Raw genomic sequence first — 21,393 nt, forward strand, 5'->3', positions numbered from 1 at the left:
TACTATACAGTACTCTTACAGAAATGATCAGACACACGCCCACAAACACACACGCACGCGCGCGCGGGCAGACACACGCACACACACAACGTTTCCAAACCAATTGCTTCGCTATAGCGCACAGCCAAAATTCGAAAATGGGGTTAATTGAAGGCATTTCTTGAATGTGTTGTAGCTGCTGTAGTCTTGGCTTTCAATGAAGCAGTGTTTACACTTGATGACCTAGTTGTCCTTGGCCAGTGATGCAAAACATGACCAGAAGCGAAGCCACACACACAGATTAATTCAGTTCCTGCAAATTCACCCCATGCCGGTAACATCCTACCTGAGAAGACCCTGCAGTACCGTATTCATCTCTGCATGTAGAAAACAGAGCTGGGGGAGACCATGAAGAAACATAAATAAATCAGTGACGAGTGGCTTTTGCCAGTAGGTGTTCACTACCTCAAAATACTTCGGCCAGAAATAGAACAGATAAATACACTACATTTCCAAAAGTATGTAGAAACCCCTTCTAATTAGTGGTTTAGGCTATTCCAGCCACACCCATTGCTAACAGGTGCATAAAGTGTGACAGATGTTTTATAGTACCAGACAAAATTGATGAACTTCAGACCAGTCCAAATTGTCAACTAGGAAATTGCTGTCTCTACTTTGCAAGCATCGCCTGCTAAAACCAACACTGCTACACCTTTTTTTTATATTCCAGATAAGCACACACACAGAGGCACAGGATAGGGGTGCAGAATCCCCAATAAGAATGAAGCAAGCGGACATGCTAAGAGGAAAAAAAAAAGATTTATTCATCATTTTGACAGTATTTACATGAGCTGGTATTTAATGATATTAAACAAAGTGCACATAGTTTGCTCCACAGACCCCAATGAATCACTACACACAAAAAAGTCATCTGTCCTCTCATATGAGAGGGGTTTGATCCACACATTGATCGAGTGAGAAAAAACAGATAAAAATAAAACATGACATAAAAATACATCTTCATACAAAAACACAGAATATATCCACCGTGAGGGTAAGAGGAAAGGGTACATCAATTCATTTAAAAATAAATAAAAAAATAGAAATGTCTAAATCAATTTTCTGACAGTTCTTTACATTGCAATGTCGATACAACAAAGATACGCATTGTAATTGGAGTAACAGTTAAATTTAACAAGCACCCGGTATATTTTTGACTGATTGCACATAGTGGCGAGTCTTCCCTTAGCGGTAACGTCTTTTCAGCTGGAGGGACACTCTCTGAGGTTCACAGGCCCAAACACTCGTGCGATTTTGTCAAAGGAAACTGTGTTTCCGTTGATCTGCACGTTCTGCAGGCAGCCAACGAAAGACGTCTTTGGGAGTTGTGTAGACCATGTGGAATCTGTGGGGGAGGGGACATTTGGAATATTTAAGAGACATGATGACTACCATGCATATCGAGCATGGTTTCATCCACAATGACAAAACTAGGTCTAGAACTAGATTTTGGCCTGGATTCAATCAATATGCGTCCTTAACAAAGGTTAAGGACAAAGCTAAATTCAGACTGAACTCAAGCCTTCCTTGTGGAAGAACAGTGCCATATTCCTCCAGCAGGATTCCAGAATTCCAAGCCATACTGGCCACACAAAGTGGCCCAAACCCTATTAACCCATGGTTCCCAACCCCATCCCTGGACAACTACCACACTGTAGGTTTTCATCCCAACCTTAGTTTGGCACACCTGATTCTACTAATTAGCAGCTCAACAAGATCTCTAACTGTTGAATGCCGTATGCTTTGTTAGGAAGACCTACAGGATGGTAGATCTCCAGGATAAAGACAATATACAGAGTACTTTACTGGTGGATGCATTTGATACCTGTATTGCTTTAAAATCCCAATAATGTCCTGTTATCAGGTGTGAAAGGTGTCTCACCTGGAATGCCGCCCACATAAAGTGGGTCTCTGGTCCTGGTGGAGACAGAGGAGGAAGGCCCCACTGTGTACCGGCCCTCAGTGTCCACGTCCAGCTGGATTACATTGTTCCTCTTGATAACTGAGAGAATAAAGAAGCTCTACCACCGCTCTACTGTCATGCAAAAACTCAATGACTCTCGACATTGCTGAACTGAGGTATTTCATAAAGAAACTGCCAGTCTGTAATTTCATAAACACTCCACAAGCCTGTATTCAGTTCAGTCAATATTTGTTATTAACATTTACCCTCACGCATGATTAATATGTAAATGTTACATTTGTCTTCACTAGCGCATTTGGCAAAGCTCAGAAATAAATTATATAACTTTCCAAACTGTTTTATGAAAGAAAAATGTACAACATTTATTAATGAGGCAACGTTAAAAACAAGATACTGATTGAATCTAAGCCATAGTTTCTTTGCTGCCAACTTTCCCAGGCTAAGCTAAGTATCTGTCATCTCAATAATTTGCACACCTGTCTTTCCCCCAAAACAGGCCTTTAGATTTTAGACTCAGACAGACTCACAGAAAACCAGTGTCTGCATGTATGTATGTGTGTGTATGCGTGGGCGAGATGTGTGTGTGTGCCTGTTTGTTTTTGTGTGTGTGTGTGTGTGTGTGTGTGTGTGTATATGTGTGTATGCATGCATGTGTGTGTGCATGTGTGTGTGTGTGTGTGTGTGTGTGCTTGTGAATGCATGTACGTATTTGTGTTACCTGCCACTCGGTGGAACATGCTGTCACACAGCATCTTCTGTGGAGTCACAGAGACGTTGAATTCACCTGCCCCGTTGTTCACTTGGACAACCACCTGAAAGAACACACTTACAGTCCAGCTCTGCTCATTCAGATTTAGTTCTGGTCAGTGTTGTGGCTTTTGAGATTTGACTCGTGATTCAACTGGAGGCCACTGTAAATAGTTATGTGTCAGAAGTCCTTAAACGTGTGAAACAATCCTAATCTAAGAGGAAGAGCGTTCAGACAGTTTCAAAGGAAGAGTATTTAAACTCTCACAAGACAACATGAAAACGAGACACCTGGAGACATAAAAAGATATAGTGAGAAAAATCTGTGAGCTCACCTCCCCTCTCCTCAGGAACAGACTCAGGTGGTGTCCTCCCTTGCCCCCAACATGGAAAATGACTCCTGTTAGGGTTCTGGGCCGAACCTCGAACACCAGCTCAAAGCTCACTCCCACCACAAAGTTGTCCTCTGCAAACCAAACAATTCATGATCACAAATATTTCTCTGAGCCTCTTATGACTTAGATCAGGAGAAGCCAACCCTGGTCTTGGAAAGCTGCAGGGTCTGCTGGTTTTTGTTTTCCCCTTAAATACGACACACACTTTAGAACCAGGAAACCAGATCAGGTGACTTAACTGTGTGATCAACTGTTCTAATTAATTGACTAAGTGGCAAATAACAACAAAACCAGCTCTACATGACCAGGGTTGTCCACCCCTAAATTAGATAATGTATACTCTGCTTAAAATAATTCACTGAGTTCCTAAGTTAACTAATTGGAGAGATGAAAAGGTTATGTCACCTATGACAGCATATCCATTCCCTGAAAAATAGGCTCCGCCCACAGTGTGCCCATCAAAACAGGGTGCCGCCCCGTAATTGGCTGTGGGCTCTGCCATTGGCTGGCTGTTCATCTTGAAATTGCGAACACATCCGATTATGCTTTCCCTGGGGAGGTCCTTCCACTGAAAGAAACACGACAAGAATGACTATACAGCACTTATTGTCATTATGTCATATACAGTCAACTTACAAATCAAGCATCCTAAGGAAATGCTTGGCTGCAGCGTGTGAGTGTGCATTTGAGTTTTGTGCAGGTTTAAGTAGATACCCCTGCTAGTCTGTCTGAAGAGTCACTTTTGTGCCTAAGAAGAAAATGGCTGCAGACGTGTGTGCGAGTTGAAGCAGGCACGCGGTTACCTGTTGTTCCATGCGCACGGGCGCCGGTACGCTGCCCAGGTAGACAGGTGACTGCAGGTCCAGAGAGACTCCCTCGTCAGGGGACAGCTGGCCATTGTGGGCACGGAGCCCATCCACCACCAGGCGAAACTTGCGCCTCTCCCAGCTGAACATCACCTGCGAAGGAAACAAGCACTAGCATTGCACACCTGTAACAAAGGAACACCATGGAAAGACTCGCCTGAACAATAACCCAAATATCTACAGACCATAATGCTGCAGGCAGGGAGCATTAAAAAAACTATGAGGCCTTACACAGAGCCAAATATAAATGCGTGTCATAATCAATGCTTATTGATTAACTAAATAAAGAAAGATTTTGTTACCCTTCAACCACAGTATTTACCGAGTGTATTCATCACAACACTCTCAGTTACAGTTTACCTGAAATGAACCTGAATATGCTTCCTCTAAGCACAGATTGTGCATGCACAGTAATGCACTCAGTTTTAATTCAACTCTAACAGAGACCACATGAGGCCATTCAATTGACTCAATCAGAATTTAACAATCATCATTTTACGGTCTTATATGAAAGGATTACTTACATTTGACATTTAAAATGAGATTGCACCCAGACACACGTACACAAATATAAAATGTATATGAACTAAATGTTCATTAAACATCACATTTAAGCGAGTACTGATTAATATTCAAGTTTATTGACTGTGTTGTTCATCGTGAACCCATAACCTAAGCCAGCCAGAGGAGGTTGGGCTGGTTCCTCCCAAGGTTTCATCCTATACACCACCTTTTTCCTTGCCACTGTTTCCCACTAGGCTTATCTTCATGGAGGCTTTAAGCTGTGGTATGCTGTGATAAATGTGTATTGTGCTAAATTATTTCTAAATTTATATTGTGTTACGCTTGTGCAAGTGTGTTTTAAATGTTTTATACATTGTGATAAATATTTTGTAAATGTACTGTGATAAATGTTTTGTAAACGTATATGTTGTTAAATGTTTTGTAAATGCGTATGTTGTTGAATGTTTTGTAAATGTGAATGTTGTTAAATGTTTTGTAAACCTGTATGTTGTTAAATGTTTTATAAATGTGTATTGTGTTAAGTGTTTTGTAAAATGCCTTTTGATTTGAGTCTTCAGGACTGATTTGTGAAGCGTGTAGCTGCTTGAGTCTTACCGTATGCCACTTGCCATCGCTGTACTTCTCCCTGTTGAAGATGTGCTGTTTTCTCCCGATGGACAGCCGGATGCGGCCTTTGGACATGTACAGGACCAGATGGGAGCTGTCCTGCCCGCCGGCCACGTAGAGTAGTAGGCCGTCTGCCGACTCTGTCCTCACATCCAGAGAGAAGTGAGGCCTGGAACACAAAAGCACACAGGTGTTCGTATGGTCTGTCGCTTCTCACCTGCTATCCCAGCGCGATAATATGTGCAGCTTAGCATAGCAGCCCACTTCTATTCAGGAGTCTGTGAAGAGCTTATATTCACACCCACGGAAGCAGTAGTTCAGGATAAATATATTTCACAAGGTTAACATAGCAACACCTGTGTCTCCATTTTTACCTGCAGCTTTTTTCTGGTCACCCTTCTTGTATCTGAACTGCCTTTCCACATTTCTGGACCAGAGACAGCATCCGTAGATAAAATTCACTTTGTAGTTCATGAAGAGGTTAGAGGTGTGATGTCATCAACATGCGACATGCGGACTAACCTGCTGCGCAGAGCCTGTGGGGTGATGTTGTAGGTCAGAGAGCTGAAAGGTCCTCCGAGCCGGTAACTGTGTTTTACCATAGACGGCAGGCTGCACACAGAGAGGCTGTCATCATGCACCTCTTCCTCCTGTTCAACACAGAGAACACATCTCTCAGTACATTCAGCACCAAAAAACCAAAAACCAGGAAGGACTCCGCCCATGCACCCCTGTTCTTTGGAGGAGACATAAAACTGAGCCACTGAGTCGCAGTAATCAGGAAAGATCCCACGGCCCTTTTCAAAGGGAGACACTAGCATCCTGGCCACATTCCCACAAAACTGGCTCTCAGTATCTGGCCACATAATCATCCACTACATCTGATTGGCTGTCTGCATGCCATTCCTAATTTGATTCCACAGATCATCACTGTCAAAGGAAATGGGGTTTGCAGTTAACACATGTGGTTAAATACAGATTTAACCACATAAATTCTTCCTTTTTTAATCCTGTCAGAACAAGACTTTCAATTTTAGTGGCCTCTAGATGTAGGTGACAGCATTTGCTGAATGTGTGACTAAGTTAATTTTGGACAAAGTGAGAATGTGGTAACAAGGCTTTGGCAACATAGTTGTCATGCAGACAGTCTGCACGGCGCCAACTCTGACCCTGAACTCTGGGTACAGACTGACCTTATCTCAGACAGACTGGAGATTTGCCTCAGTGATATTCTGCACCTATGTGCTCTGAGGAAGGTGTTAACAAAACCTGTGAACACTACATCTGACACAACAGCAGATGGCGTGACTTCTCTGAACAAGTACAATTTGTGATGTATTTGTTTGTGATTTTTAAAAGTTGTACGCATGCTTTTAAATATATTAAAGATTACAATACAGTGTTGCAAACTGATATACTGTAACTAAAAGCCTCAATGTTTATCAGTTTGAAGACAACAGTATTTTTCGACGTTGTTTTGTGTGGCTTTTCAACGAGAGATTACAATCTACCTTTTTAATAGATCGCCTTATACTATTCAATACCACACCGGACCAGGAGCAAAGCCTTTTCACTTGTTTACGAAGGGTGTTCAGTAATCATCGCCACTCACTGCACTCTGGGGGCTGTGAGTGGAAGGAATTCTGGGAAAACTCATCAGCCGAAGAGAGGCAAGTCTGGTCATGTCAGAAAGTCCCATAAGTCAAAGAGGAACATGATGTGAAGGGGTAGGGCAGAGTTTAGATTTGCTACTGCATTCTCACAAATTCGATTCACATTCAGTTACAAAGCTTGTAGAAAACATCCTGTTACATGAGTTCTGATACACTTTAACCTCCAGCTAAAAACAGTATCTTTACAGCAAATGCATAAATATCTGTTTATCAGTATCTGACCAAGCCACTGCCCTGCGAAATGGAGGTGCTGGGTTGCTATTTTCCTTCAGTTTCTTCAGTAATAGCCCTTTCATTTTCCTCATCCCAAAAATAAAGCACAGCACAATTTTGTTTCTTCTTAACCTGGGAATCCTGTTGTTTGTGAATTTATGACAACCTCCTTAACTGATGCTATCATTGATTGTGTTGGAACAGCACGGTGCAGCGGTGTCTACAGTGTGTTTGCCTTTTAACCAGTGAACAACACACCTCTCATTTTAAGGCTATTACCCTAATCATATAATTCAGATTATATGACAACAGGGTAATTTTTTCACTGGGTGGATAGGAGCGCCATCATCTGGTTTCCAAACTCCATGTTTTTTTCATGTTCCAAACTCCACATCTTTTCGCAGCAAATGGCTTTGTACAACACAGCAATGGTGAGCAAAAAATAAGAGCTTACTTGAATACACAATACGTGGAGACACATGGATATAATCCCACCTTGTTCAATAAATGTTAATTCAATGTTATTTTCTATATCAATCCATTGCAGACTTGTGAGACATTACACTAAAGCACTTTTTTATTTGTGGGATCTCCATCACTGAAGAATTATTCCATGTAAGAGACAAATGGTAAATGTCCACATCCCTGGTCCTGAAGAGACCGTTCTCTTAATTCCGTTAATCAATTAGGTTTGAGTTAACAATGAAACCAGGACCAGCACTGGGGACCCATGACATAATTCAGGCTGATGCTGCACTGATTTCACAGCTTTTTGCAGCATACTTAAGGGACATTATGGGATGGAATTTCCTATTTTTTCCCCTTGCAGTGAGGTTAGTGGTATAGGTGTGATTGGTGTGGTTACACATTAGACACAAGACTGAGAGAATCATTCAGGTAAATCATGCATGTTACTTTGCAAACATGACTTAACTTAGCCACCGCATGCTCGGGCAGCAGACTGTAATTGTGTTTTGATATTTTGCACTAAGCAACCTTCCGATTCTGTACATTTTCATATATACATGCACAAGTTCTGTTGGGTTTTTGACGCTTGTGAGTACATTGGGCTTCTATACAGGTGGATATTTGCATTTCTCACAAGGTATCTATAAAGGAAAATTCTGCAAAGTCCCTTCAAGTAATTTTGTAGTGTACTTTATTATTTAAAGGCGATTTTTGGTATTTGTCCTTACAAGTTTGGAAATGCAGCACACCATGCACATAAACAGGCACATAAGCATCCATTGTGAGTATGAAGCTGAACACAACAACATCTGATTATATTTTATGTGAAATGGCAGCGGTGTTTCAACTGGATCTACGCTGTTCAAAGCAATGTGCTGTAGGCAGATGTGATTATGTGCTCTAGTTAGCTTTCTTCTGAAAAGTCTATTTTTATAGCTGGGAAAACCCTAATGGCAGTGCACTGTTGCTCTAAAGAAATATAAACAATGACGAAAATGAAACATGAAAAATGCTAAATGTAAATCTGCAAGTTAAATGGGCGAGATTGAAGGTTGCGTGGTTATGGACATGATCAGAAGGTGAGTAAATGTTGCCATGTTCCTGAACAAGTGAGTATACAACTGGAAGAATGGATAACCTGCATTTACAAGCACTGGATAAGGAGGCCAGCAAATACATGATGTAATGGGAAAAAGTTATATACATATAATTTGTGTAACGGGCCAATGGTTAAACGAAGCACAAAAATGATCGCATCTTTTCCATTGTATCTGCTGTTTAGATGACAGCATTCATTCTCTTAATTTATGAAAAGCAGTTATGGGAAATGTAAAATGAAAAGATATCCCTACAGAGCTGCGCCTGTTGCCAAGGGTGGGGCTCTCAAAGTATTGTATTAGAATATTTGTTCATTGGCTGCATGTTCTACTGTTTATTTCAATGGAGAATACACAGAAGGCCTTTTGAATACTGAATACTGACTTTTGTGTTGGCTGATTAAGTCCACGGTCTGAAAGATGGCATGGTTATAACATGGAGCCTGCTCTTTTTATTTATGTCAGAAGTCAATGCTTGCAAAATACAATTTTTTGCTGATATGGCTTTTCAGTGTTTTTTGAAAGCAGTCACAACCTGCAAACAATACAACAGCAACCAACACTTATAAAACAACAACAATACTTTTACATGGGGAAATGCTTATAAATACATAAATAGTAATCGCATTCAAGTGAAATGTGTTTTTTAAATATTGATTTTTAAAAATGATGAATGTCCACTTTTCAGGGTACTGATAATCCTTTTCTCCTCTTCAACCCTGAAAGGAGAGCAGCACACAACCATCAAATTTACATCACAACTACAGTCAAGCCAACACCAATGACCAGGTGGACAGGCTCCAGAAAGATTTGCAGTCTTATCACAAACTCATGTCAATGTCAAACATTTGTCTCCAACTGGAAAAGCTCTGAGAAGATCATTAATGTCATTTTATGTCAGAGCCTAAGTCTGACATCACTGAAAATGTCCACATATCTACAATATAATGCAATATATTCAATTTCTATAAATGTAAGCAGAAACAGAAAAATGTGTATTCTATTCAGTCAGTTTAAACAAAGAGAAATGTTGGACAAGACTGGTTCATGAGTGCATGAGCCACAATCCTGCAATATGCAGCACCAGGTCTTTTTAGACTGATCTGATTGGTCACCCCCACTGATTGGGTTGCCAGGCAGAAGTGACACCCACCATCCTGGAGAAGCTGCGGTTGCGTTTGTCCACCATCAGCAGGGGGGGTCGGTCTGAGCTGCAGACGTCGAGCAGGATCTCCCCGCTGGTGCTGAACTCACTCAGGTCCTCCGGCTTATACAACACATCGGGTCTGAGACAAAGACAAACAGGAAACAAAGATGGTCACAACCCTTATTCCTGCACCCAACCCTTATTCCTGCACCTCTATGGGTATATAGTACACTACATGTACCATATAACCATACAAGTTATATCAAAAGTGTAAAGACAACAAAGTGATATGACATTCTGTTTTCAAAAAAATCTAATGTATGTAAAAAAAATGACCCTGGACAGGTGAACACACAAAAAGGATCCTCTGGAACTTTTGAAAATACATATGTATAAACATGGTGTCTGTCTATCCAAGGCACCAGATTTGGGTGTTTATTTCAGTAGCAACAGGTAGGGGAAATTTGGTATTAAGCCCTGTGAAGGGGCCTTTTGCCCAAACCGGACATTATAAATTAAAAGTGGCAGTGTGGTTGTGTGTCTAACTGCTGGACACATAGAGGTATTGTAAGAACATTTTCTAAACACAGGAAGGGGATGCTGAAGAGTCTGACCTCCTCATGTAAAGGTTGGCAAGGCAGCCCTTGAAGGTGTCTTTCCCCAGGAAGACGTTGTCTCCCTCAGCAGCTATAGAAGACGAAGAACTCTGCTGTTGTCCCTCGTCCTGTTCATCGATCAAAAACTCAAACCTGAGATAAGTGATGACAAGAAGAGAGGTTAAGCCTTATTAGGTTTTTAAAATATTTATTTTCAAAATTCTATGTAGGTGTTCTAGAACTCCATTGCTTTCAATTACCAGAAGTGAATGTTACACCACCATTAGAATGTTCAGTTAAGAACATTCTAATCACATATATGTCATCTTACATGTTAAAGGGTTAATAGAGTGCCCATGGTAATTTGTCATTGCTAAGAAATGCATCCATTGCCTTAGTTCAATGTTCAAGAAATAAACAGTGAAATTAATTTATATTTTGTTTCTCCTACCTTTGCCCAATTCTGGCTGCCGTCAAATAGTGCCATTTACCATCTTTGTATGTTTTATTTGACTTCCAGACTTTGTCATTGAATTTGAATAACACAAAGCCATTATCCATGGCTAGCTCTATCCCATTGCCCTGTTGGAGAAAAACACAGGGGGTTCAGAGGGTTCAATTCAAAGCAGTTGCATTGTGTGTGGTTCGAATGGTTCACTTAAAATATTTGGGTCAACTATTCGTCTGATCACGTTGATCTGAATAAAGACACTGGCACATGTTTTAATAATCTGACCATACTGTAAAATGTCACGTCCTAATGCCCTGGGGAGGGGAAGACACGTTTGTCAAAGACAGGCCCTGACTCACTGGACGGAGGCTTACCGCTTGGCTGTTGGTGAGAAGCAGGCCGTTGCTCTCCGTGCTCTTGAAGCCCAGGGAGACAGTCACATCGCCGCTCAGTTCGAACTTCCCTGGGGGAGCAGAAAGGGAGCTTCCCAGGCTGAACTCAGCTTTACGAGAGGCCTGGGGTTAAAGTTCAAAGACAGAGACGATTATTGTAAATGCTGCAGTGATCTGCTGTAGAATTACAGTTGCCATACTGCTGCATACAGGTTTACTGATGGGAGAGTGATGACAATATCCTAACTGATATACATTCACCAGTGAGATGACAATGATGTGAATATACCTTTTATAACTAAAATACTGCTCAGTACTGTAACTTCTGCCTGAATTTTTTGGCAAAAGAGGTTTTGAATGACTGAAATGTGCAGAAGGTTCCGGAACATTAAGACTTACCAGGTAGTCCTTCGGGCATCCTTTGCTCATGCCCACCCTCTCCAGAAGGTTGGCGTGGCTGCCACCCATCTTGATGTTCCTCACGCATCCCTTCATTGGCGGGGTGGTGATGCTGTCCCTGAGTAAGCACACAGTCATTGCACTCAGACATCGCAAATCACCTCCGTCCCTCGCAGAGGAAGTCAGCTCCGTAACATTCATAATACCATGCAACAAGTAGTGGAGGAATTAACTGTGTTCAGTCAGTAAGTCCAGGGGTCAGAAAGCAAAAGTCCGGCCATGTGTTTCTTCCACTCATGAACTCAGTCAGCTGATTTCACCAATTAGTTCCACCTCCTGGCTAATTAGCAAATCCAGGTGATTGGAACAAAATACTGGGAAGGACTTTTACTTTCTGAATATGGATTCTGCAACTCTGAATGTAGGCACTACATAGCAATTCCTCCGTGCACTAAAAGAGCTACCTTTCTCTCAACATTGGCGGTAAGCCTCCAAGGTAATAGCTGTCGTATTGTCCTTGAGTGTAACTGGCCGATAAGGCCGTCTTGCTTCCCAGACGAACCAGGAAAGAGGTTTTGCGTAAGATCACCTGAATCTCCTCTTGCTTCTCCTGCAGGGGCACACAAGAACAAAGAAAAGCACTTGACTGGCTGCAGCTGATGTGAACTGTAGAGGGCGCTGTTGAACGAGCGGTGCTTAGAGATTATGTCATCAAAGAGCTCTCTTACCAGAGGAAATAGCTTCTCGGTGCTCTTGGCCTTTTCCAAAACTTTGTCGCCCTCTCTTCCTCGGAATACAACATAACCTCCTTCCACGGCGAAGGTGTAAAAGGAGTCCTGAATAAAAGGTAAATAAAGCAGCTCAGAGGAATGCATTACAGCGCTATTTGTGATAGATGGCATTTGTGCACACACGTAATAAAACCTTTCTGTGAGACCTACCTCATTTCCAATGTACAGAAGGAGCGCATTCTCTGATCGGGTATAAACAGACTGTGAAAGGACTAGCACGCTTGAGGATTTGTCAATCGCTATTTTGGCATAGCCGGTGCCTTCAAAGTACAAGTCGACTTCTGAGGGTATGTATCTAAGGGAATGGAGAAAAGCACGGTCAACTGACTACATCAACAAGCAACCCCAAATGGTTTTCATGGCTTTTTATAGGTATTTTAGCACTGTACCTCTTGCAAGGCAGCTCTGTATTTACGTTGACAGCCTTCTTGAAGTTGTACAGGCTGATGAACTTCTCATTGAAGGTGGACATTTCAATGCATCCTTTATATTTGGGGTAGTTCAAAGATGCTGGAGGCTGTTTGAAGAAATCGCATAATGTTGAAAAACGACAAAAATTGTCGTTTTTTTTCTACACTAAATGATCTATACTAGAATGACAAGGCTAAAAGCTAAACAGGATATTTTGTCAATATCACTATTATTAAATATTATTTATTAAAAATATGTTGTTATGATCAGAAAATCAAAAGACTGCTTACTGTGAAGGTGTCTGGGTATCCTCCCACATAGAAGACCACATCCTCGGGGTCCAGGTTGAGAAGGTTCCGGGTGATCTCCCCCCTGTTGTTATAGGTCACGGGCGCATATGGATCGCTTGACGTGAACAGCTGGGTCAGGATGACTTCGGCGTCCTCGTAAATTCTGAGGGAAGAGGACAGAGGAGGGACGCGGTTAGCACTGGAAACGCCAGGAGGCCAACTGCTGTCAGCTAGCGAGGAAGTCCGTCCGCACGGAATACCTTCTGAAGTCCACCTTGTCGAAGTAGGAAGGCTCGGTCGGGGACCTGTTGATGCTTTTTGTCTGGATCTTGTACTCCTTGCCATTCAGCTTGTAGATGCAGAAGAGCTCGTTGTTTTTCAGGACCATGCCTATGTAGTCTGTGGATGCCTGAGAGCAAAGAGAAGGAAGCCGGTCACCACACTTATATTTTCTTTACTTTCTCATATTACCTGATCTATTTACACACTTCATTAAACATCATGGGATGTTTAATAGTATACATGGCTCAGTAAAGAACAACAGAATCAATGATAAAGGCAATTGAGAAGTCAAGAAATACATCATTATGTATTGTGCATGCGTAAATCATCCGTATATGAATATGAACATCAGTGCTGACTCCTAGCAAACAACCTCCCGTCATGTGCAATGGCACTAAATCCATATGCCTGTGACTCCCCATTTCCCTGTACAGACTTGAGCTCCTACAGGCCCGTACAGCATGTCCTCCGAAACAGAGTTTCGATGAAGAAGCAATGGCGTGTCAGTGACGGTACTCACGTCCTTCTTGCCGAGGTAAAGCACAAACAGGTCGTCGGGGGAGGTCTGTCTTCGGCGGCGGCCTCCGTCGCCTCTGCCGTTCTCCGGCCTCTGCAGGGACAGGCTGAGGGCGGTGTACGCCTTCAGGTCGTCCATGTCTTTCGGGGTGCGAAGCTCCACGTGTCCGTCGCCCGCAAATTTCATGGGGACCGTGATCTGCGAACAGAGGACAAGCAAGCAGCCAGTCAGCATCGTCCCCGCACCAAGCAGCAATGCCGTTTAAAAAAAAAAAACTGAAAATAAAACCTAAGGAACCAGTTTGTCAGATGAGCAAGTCATTCAAACGAAATCCACCTGGACGTTCACAACAAAACTGTTTTTTTTTCTGTTGCTTCCATTTCACTTATTACGAGAATGAGAAACTGTAATGAGGGAGAAGGAGAGAACGAAAGAGATAGTTTTGGGGGTTAGAAAGAGACGCACCCTGTTGGCGGCGTCCCGGGCCAGCTCAATCAGCTCTTTGATCCTCTTGATGTTCTCCGACACGTTGCCCGTGGGGGTTATTTGGGTGCTCAGATCCTCGATCTGGCTGATCTTATCCAGGAGGGATGGGATAGTGTCGGTGAGGTTTTTCACTAGATTATGTTTAAAAAAAAAAAAAAGACAAAATGACTTAATATGATGTTTTGCTCTTAAAAGAAGTACTTTCAAAGTGAAGATTTTAAATAAACAGAACATATGTGAAAATATACTGCATATATTATGTGAGTGAAGAACATGTAAACAAACATAGTGCTGCTGGTTTTCAGAATCTGGACTTGGGTTATATGGAATGCTATAGGTATTTGGGTGCTTACCTGATTTATCCACGTCATTCAGGACGTTGTCCAGATTAGGATCTGTGGGAAGGACATTAATCTTGTCCACCTCATCCTTAATGGCGTTGAGTCGGTCCATCGCGTCCTTAGCGGTGTCGTTAGCGTTAGCCGCCGTTCTCTTGGCTGCGTCTATCATGTCAGCGACATCATCTGGAAGGACGAAGGGCAAGGGTTGAGCTCCGGATGAAAGACAAGACCAGAAGGACGAAGAAATGCGCATTGAGGGTTCATCAGCATCTCTCATTCTCTCACTAAGTATCTTGCTCCTTCACTCTCTCACCCTCATTTCCTCTCACTGCCCTCTCTCTCTCTCTCTCTCCACAACCCGCCTCTCTCAGTTTGTATAGCTTCCTCATTTCTTAACACCTCAGCCTAATCTGGAGCTATCCCTTTTAACCTTGCTCTCCCTAAAACCTTCTCTCTCTCTCTCCGTCGCTGTTTCGTATTCCTCCTGTCTCTGTACTCCGCGTGTTGGAAGCAGCGGCCCTGTCCAGGTGTTCGGCGGTAATGGCGCACCTCTTTTAATCTTGTCCAGCTCAGCTTGGGCGGCGAGGAGGTCGCTCTTCAGAGCGTCCTTCTTCTTCTCAGCCTCGGCCAAACGCTTCTTCTGGGCGTCCAGCTCGTCTGCGGCATCTTTGAAATGAAACACCGGTTAAAAGCCACATTCGCTAAAGAGAACTTAACGTAAAAACACACTGCTAATGACACTGTGCCAGTAATTCGAAAATCAGGAACACGATACATAGCATTAGCAGAGTCATGTTATAAAATGACATTATTAAACTATATGTATAAAAGCCTACTTTTAAGATCATCCTGTGCGTCCTTCGCAGTTTTCAGCAGTTCATCCCCATTGTCTTTCAGGTCCTGGGCTCTCTTTGTCAGATCCTGATTTTGCACGTCCTAAAAAAAATTCATATATGTATATTTTTATTATCAACGACCGTGAAAATACAGAATATCACAAGCAAACTGCTAAAATATCTGATTTATTATGCTTCATAATATGCACTTTTCTAGAATCAGGATAGGATAGGAAACAGGACAGGACTGGATACTGGTTTCCATGACGCCCAAGGGGCTAGATAAGCACACATCCATAATCTCATTAAAACTCAGTCCTGCTGAGCGTCTGTGTGTGAGACGGAACCCCGGGGCCTCCAACGAGGCAGCAGCGGCCTCCCTGATCGCAAGGCCGTTTCTGAGAGCGGCAGTCAAGGCGGGTCGACGTACACTCAGAGCTTTGTCCGCCGCCTTTTTGGCCTCGTTGGCTGCGTCCTCTGCCGCTTTGATGGCCTCGGTGATGTTCTTGTACGCCTCGATGGCGTCCACGGCACAGCGCACGTCCGAGCTGCCGCTGGCGTTCCTCACCGCCCTGCGAATGTGGGAAAAAATGTTAGCGGGATTCGCGCCTCGCACCTCCGACCAAGTGTGAGGAAATATCAGGTGACAGTATGTGAGTAAATGGCATATTAAAACATGCCTGTGTACATGATGAACCATCTTCTTAGCATGAGGGACTATAGCTACAGACAATACAATGATGTAGGTTTGTGTTTTTTTGTTGGCAAAGAGACAGATTACAGGCAATACAGAATGGAAAAAGGAAAATACCCCTTGTGGTCAAACCACCATGTTATGTTTCAATAAAAAACAAGCAATTAAAGAGTAACTGAAGGGTAGGTGCAGTGGTAAGTGTAATTTATGGGAGGTGTCAAAGCCTTAAGTGCTGCATGTTATCTGAAAGTCAGCCAATCAGAATCTGCCTACTCTTGGAGCTCCTTAGCCAGCCGGTTGAGGGTCTCGGCATGCTTCTCTGCTTTCTCGACGATGTCTTCCTTGGCCGCCGCCTGGGTGATGTCATTGACTTTTTTGGTGAGGTCCGTTTTGGCGCCATCCAGCTGCGCGGCCAATTGCTCGTATTCCTGTAGGGGAAAAAAGAACACAAAAGACCCTTCTGTTGTTGCGGCATGCAGGAGAAACCGCAAGCTTGCTGGTGGTGATGTGACACGGACTGCCCCCACTGATTGCTATCTCAGCGAATGAGCAAGTTAATACTCGACAGCTCCCTTTCATTTCGGAGAAACAAAACAAGCACAGCTGCAAAAGCTCCAAGTGAATCACCATTTCCACTGCTCAGCATAGCAATTAACTCAACCTGTTGGTTACAATTGATACTATTTGGTTATTTGTTTCGCAGGTGGCCTCATCCAGTGTGATTTATAAGGCTTACAACTGGGATTAAAGCCCTAAACAGTCTGGCCGCAAGCCCACTTTAACAGCATTTACACCAGACCTCTGCACACCACCCATATAACCACAATGTGGGTTGTCCTTAGCTATACGCGTTTCAGCAGATTTTCAGATTTTTTTTGTTGTTGTTTTGTTTTGGTTAGGGCTGTCCCAGTTCCTGCTTACCTTTTTGCTGTCGGCCAGCATGTCGAGAAGATCTTTTGTGCCTTTAAGCTGGTCTTTGGCCATTTTGATTTGGTCGAGCACTTGATCTCGCTCTTTCTCCAGCTCCTTTTTCTTTTTCTGGTGATCAGAGAGTATTTTTTAAAAGAAACATTTACCATTGTCCTGCAACACTACATCACAAACCAAAACTGAGGAACCCCATACGGTCACAGAATATATTGCAATATACTGTAAATATGATGGATTCATGACAATATAATAACAAATATACAGCATATTCACAGCAATGGATTTAAAATAATACAGTATTAAAGTGTCAATAATGTGTATATTTACCCACATATTATGTGGCAATATGCTGATATTACATTTTATTTCAATTTGAGTAGCTGCAAAAGTTCTACACAAACCCAAAGATGTGACACTTTTCATTTGGCCTTACCAGAAGGTCCTCTAAAATTTTGGCATTGACCCCATTCTGCTGGTTGGCTTTCTTGACGGTGCTGTCTGCTTCTTTCAGTGCCTCCTCCAGGTCTTTGAGCTTGGCTTCGTGATCTTTCAGCAAGCCCGCGATACGTTTGACAGCATCCTTGTTCAGCTCGTACTGCTTGGTCACGTCGTTCTTGATGTGGTCCAGCACTAAAACGTAAGTGCATATGCATTATATATACAGGCCAGCTTCTGGGATTGTTGTCTGGAAAAATAAAGCCTACTGTATGTGGTGTGGGAAACGTCTGACCGCAAGAATGGACATTCATGGACATTCCTGTATACATACTCGAGACTATTCAATTTAGAGATGCATTCAACTTGGTAAGTTAAACTCAGATAATGGGGTAAATTACGGATTTTTTCTGAACCCATCCTGCTCCTAACTTCAGCAGGACTTTAACATGCTCTCTGGATAGAAGAGCATGTGTGGACTAAGTCACGGATGTGGCAGAATGAAAGCGAGTGAGTGAGAGAAACAAGGTGTGTGAGGAACAAGCGGAGACTTGCTCTGGGAGTCGGAGGGGGGTGAACTTACGCTTTTTGGCCTCCTCGTTCTCCTTCTCGGCCGCATTCTTCAGGTCGCTGAAGTCTCGGGCCTTCATGTCCCTCACCATGCGCTCCGCCTCGCTCAGGATCTTGGCCAGGTCCTCTGTGGGCAGGCTGCCAGCTCCGGAAGTGGCGTCATTCAACTCCTTCAGCAGATCTGCGCATAAACACACGGTCAAGGCAAGGTCAGAGCTGCTGTTTGCAAGGAAACGGTCAAGGTCAGAGCTGCTGTTTACAAGGAAACGGCCAAGGTCAGAGCTGCTGTTTACAAGGAAACGGTCAAGGTCAGAGATGCTGTTTACAAGGAAACGGTCAAGGTCAGAGCTGCTGTTTACAAGGAAACGGCCAAGGTCAGAGCTGCTGTTTACAAGGAAACGGTCAAGGTCAGAGCTGCTGTTTACAAGGAAACTGTCAAGGTCAGAGATGCTGTTTACAAGAAAATGAGCTCAAGGTTAATTTGGGTGCAACTGTAAGAAGGTCAGGCAGAGCTGTGTTTGCAAATACATGTCAAAAAGTGGTTTTGGAGAGAGAACTGTTTATAAAGAGGCTGTTGTTTTTCTTTTTAAAGACAATCAGAGAGTGGAGGGAGAGACAGAAACAGAGAGAGAGAGGAGAGAGACAGAAACAGAGAGAGAGAGAGAGAGAGAATCAAGTCAGGATTATAGGATTATTAACAGGGATAAAAAAACCAGCAGAGACAGAGTCAGGGGCTACGCTGCAGCCCATGATGACTCAAGCAAGAAAATGTGTTGTGAAGCTGAAGGAAGAAGTGAAGCAGTCTTAAAGCACGTCTAACTGAGGTGCGCATGCAGAGCTGAAAGCACTTAACCCCAGGCCTGCCAGTTTAAATCCCACCTGGGCCAATTATCCCCTGGAACAGAGTACTCAATCTGAACACCACAAAATAAACTCCAGCTGTGCAGGTAAGCTACTGAATGCAAAAGCTGAATAATGCAAACCGTATAAAGTACAGAGACAGGAGAGCAGTGTAACATATTCACTGTATTCGATGTTTGCATGTGCGGTAAATGTGTGAATGGGGCCAGCATGCAGAGGGAGGGGGACTCTCACCCTTGATCTTGTTGAAAATGCTCTCAGCCCCAGCGGCGAGGTCCTCTGCGCGGCCGTGCGTCTTCTCCGCAGCATCCACTGCTTCCTGGGCCTTTTCAGAGTTCTCAGTAGCCTGGACACAAAAACGGCGACGCACAGTCCCGTTTCATTACAAACTATCAACAGTTCACAGGGCAGATTTTGTCTTCAACACAGCTGAGAAATCACAGTGATCGAGTACAATTTAAAATGAATGAAAATGTACTTTTCACACAAAAACAACGGTCAAAGGCCATTAAATTCAAGAATGTGACTCCTGGCACTGCCTGTGCAGCTCGCAAAGACAAGATGGGGGGGGGGTGCTCTGGTACCTTCTTCTTGATCAGTCCAATGTCCTCGCTCAGATTTTTGGCATCATCTTCCAGCTGTTTGACCTTGGGTACCTGGCTTGCGATGCTTGTGCTGTATATTTTCACCAGAGTCTGGAAAAAGAAAGAAACCAGCTTCCAAACTGAATCTCCCACAGGTCACATGCCATGTGTTACACATCTACATTTCGGGATCCATGACCAGTTGGGGTTTTCGGGAGGAGAGGACAAGGGCCACCGTACCTTGGCTGCGGCGATGGCGTCCTCCAGCTTCTTCAGACGCTCCTGGACGGCCGAGCTGGCGTTGACGTTCTCCAGCTGGGACTTCAGCTTGCTGAGCATGTCGTCCAAGCTCTCCAAGTCCTTCAGCAGGGTCTCCACACAGCTGTCACACTCTAAAAGGCAGGGCAACGTCAAAAACACGCTGCACACTTCAACAACACCTTCAAACATCACACTCTTACGAGTCACAGCAATGTCAGAAAGACACCACACACTTCACAACCATGTCTTCACACACCGTGCCTTAAGAGCCAGAGCAATGTCAGAAACACACTGCAACGACAAAAAAGTATTTAAATTCATCCTCTACTTAACTCACCTTGACATTGCTCGTCTGTTGTGTCCTTTGGCTCGAGAGTGTTCTTGCACACTGTAATAAGAGCAGAAACACTGACAGTTACTCACATGAACACTAAGTTCTTAACATGGCAATTCTGAACGCAGCTTTTCACAAAAAAACATTCTTCACTATTAGACAACAAACTTAACAAACTACTGACTTGTCCTAGTAACATGTCGTAACAAATGTTGGAGGTGTGGGTGAAATGTTGCCATGTGGATATAAGGTTTTCAGTGACAGGTAAATGTTGCTACTGTGTGTGAATCGTTGTCCATGAGTGTGAAATGTTGTCTGTGGAAGTAAATTTAGTTTTGTACTCACCCCCTGTCTTAGAGTCGCAGTTGCCGTTACCGTTGCAGTTACAGGGTTGGCAGCTCCCCCTAAGATCCATAGGGTCGCCATAGTAACCAGGAGCACACCTGGCAGACATAAGGAAGTGACAGGTTAAGTCATCGAATAAAGTAAATAAATAAATGAATTCAGTGCCAGAATCCAGCAGTGTTCGTCAATGTCCTCCAGCTATCACGACTAGACTGTGACTCTTCTATGACTCGACCACTGAGGTCTTTGCCATTTCAGTTCACTTCACCACATTGCAGTTACCTTTCATTCACACAACGGATTTTCTCAATTAAGGTAGTTCAATCATTCCATTCTTAACAAGAGATCCAATTCGAAGCTAATAGCATGTTTGCTTAGTGAACTGAATCTTTGTTTTCTGCCTCTTTTTAAACATTACAGCACAGTAGAGCAGAAGACACCAACCTTTCACATCTGGCTCCAGTATATCCTTGCCGACACACGCACACAAATCCTCCAGAAACCTTCTTACAGCTAGTGGCAAAGCTGAGAAAAAGCAAGGGACAATTTTTTAAGCACCTGGTCCAAATAATTAAAATTTCAATTTAGGGCAAATTTAAGCTAAGATAAATTATTTTATTTTTTTGAACAGGATGATGCCCCTCCCCACCCCCTACTGGAGGTCCCGCCCCTTGCTGGTGCACTCACCTATTGGACTCCACGTTGAAGGGACAGGGGCAGACCCGGCAGGTGCCGTTGGTGGGGTTGCCGTAGTAACCTTCCTTGCACTGCTCACATCGGTAGCCAGCAGTGTTCTGCTTGCAGTTCTGTTGGTGGGATGAAAACAGAACACAGAACACAGAACACAGGGTGTGATTACAGGTTCTCCAAAAAATTAGTCCCTACAT

At 43.3% G+C, this 21,393-nt stretch overlaps 1 protein-coding gene across 7 annotated transcripts in view; it reads right to left on the minus strand.

Moving 5' to 3' along the window:
• Positions 1-779: 779 nt before the first annotated feature.
• LOC135260872 (laminin subunit alpha-3-like) overlaps positions 780-21,393 on the minus strand; it is an 85,616-nt gene continuing 65,002 nt past the window's right edge. For 6 of the 7 annotated variants that reach the window (XM_064346532.1, XM_064346530.1, XM_064346529.1 and 3 more), the window contains 36 exons: positions 21,194-21,312; positions 20,951-21,031; positions 20,507-20,604; positions 20,165-20,215; positions 19,807-19,958; positions 19,567-19,677; positions 19,217-19,328; positions 18,135-18,302; positions 17,550-17,746; positions 17,108-17,224; positions 16,460-16,614; positions 15,923-16,064; positions 15,493-15,592; positions 15,206-15,322; positions 14,669-14,839; positions 14,295-14,446; positions 13,833-14,027; positions 13,291-13,439; positions 13,031-13,193; positions 12,719-12,846; positions 12,480-12,624; positions 12,267-12,374; positions 12,003-12,148; positions 11,539-11,656; positions 11,122-11,262; positions 10,748-10,878; positions 10,315-10,449; positions 9,707-9,839; positions 5,625-5,752; positions 5,091-5,271; positions 3,909-4,064; positions 3,511-3,673; positions 3,046-3,176; positions 2,682-2,775; positions 1,922-2,041; positions 780-1,384 (listed from right to left, as the gene is read on the minus strand). In XM_064346532.1, the coding sequence (XP_064202602.1) occupies positions 1,242-1,384; positions 1,922-2,041; positions 2,682-2,775; positions 3,046-3,176; positions 3,511-3,673; positions 3,909-4,064; positions 5,091-5,271; positions 5,625-5,752; positions 9,707-9,839; positions 10,315-10,449; positions 10,748-10,878; positions 11,122-11,262; positions 11,539-11,656; positions 12,003-12,148; positions 12,267-12,374; positions 12,480-12,624; positions 12,719-12,846; positions 13,031-13,193; positions 13,291-13,439; positions 13,833-14,027; positions 14,295-14,446; positions 14,669-14,839; positions 15,206-15,322; positions 15,493-15,592; positions 15,923-16,064; positions 16,460-16,614; positions 17,108-17,224; positions 17,550-17,746; positions 18,135-18,302; positions 19,217-19,328; positions 19,567-19,677; positions 19,807-19,958; positions 20,165-20,215; positions 20,507-20,604; positions 20,951-21,031; positions 21,194-21,312 (4,851 nt within the window). In that variant the 3' untranslated portion in view covers positions 780-1,241. Of the gene's footprint in view, positions 1,385-1,921; positions 2,042-2,681; positions 2,776-3,045; positions 3,177-3,510; positions 3,674-3,908; positions 4,065-5,090; positions 5,272-5,624; positions 5,753-8,130; positions 9,273-9,706; positions 9,840-10,314; positions 10,450-10,747; positions 10,879-11,121; positions 11,263-11,538; positions 11,657-12,002; positions 12,149-12,266; positions 12,375-12,479; positions 12,625-12,718; positions 12,847-13,030; positions 13,194-13,290; positions 13,440-13,832; positions 14,028-14,294; positions 14,447-14,668; positions 14,840-15,205; positions 15,323-15,492; positions 15,593-15,922; positions 16,065-16,459; positions 16,615-17,107; positions 17,225-17,549; positions 17,747-18,134; positions 18,303-19,216; positions 19,329-19,566; positions 19,678-19,806; positions 19,959-20,164; positions 20,216-20,506; positions 20,605-20,950; positions 21,032-21,193; positions 21,313-21,393 lie in introns of those variants that run through there. The other variant, XM_064346534.1, reaches the window with a different exon arrangement.

This window comes from Anguilla rostrata, chromosome 8 (genome assembly GCF_018555375.3).
Source record: "Anguilla rostrata isolate EN2019 chromosome 8, ASM1855537v3, whole genome shotgun sequence".
NCBI lineage: Eukaryota > Metazoa > Chordata > Actinopteri > Anguilliformes > Anguillidae > Anguilla > Anguilla rostrata.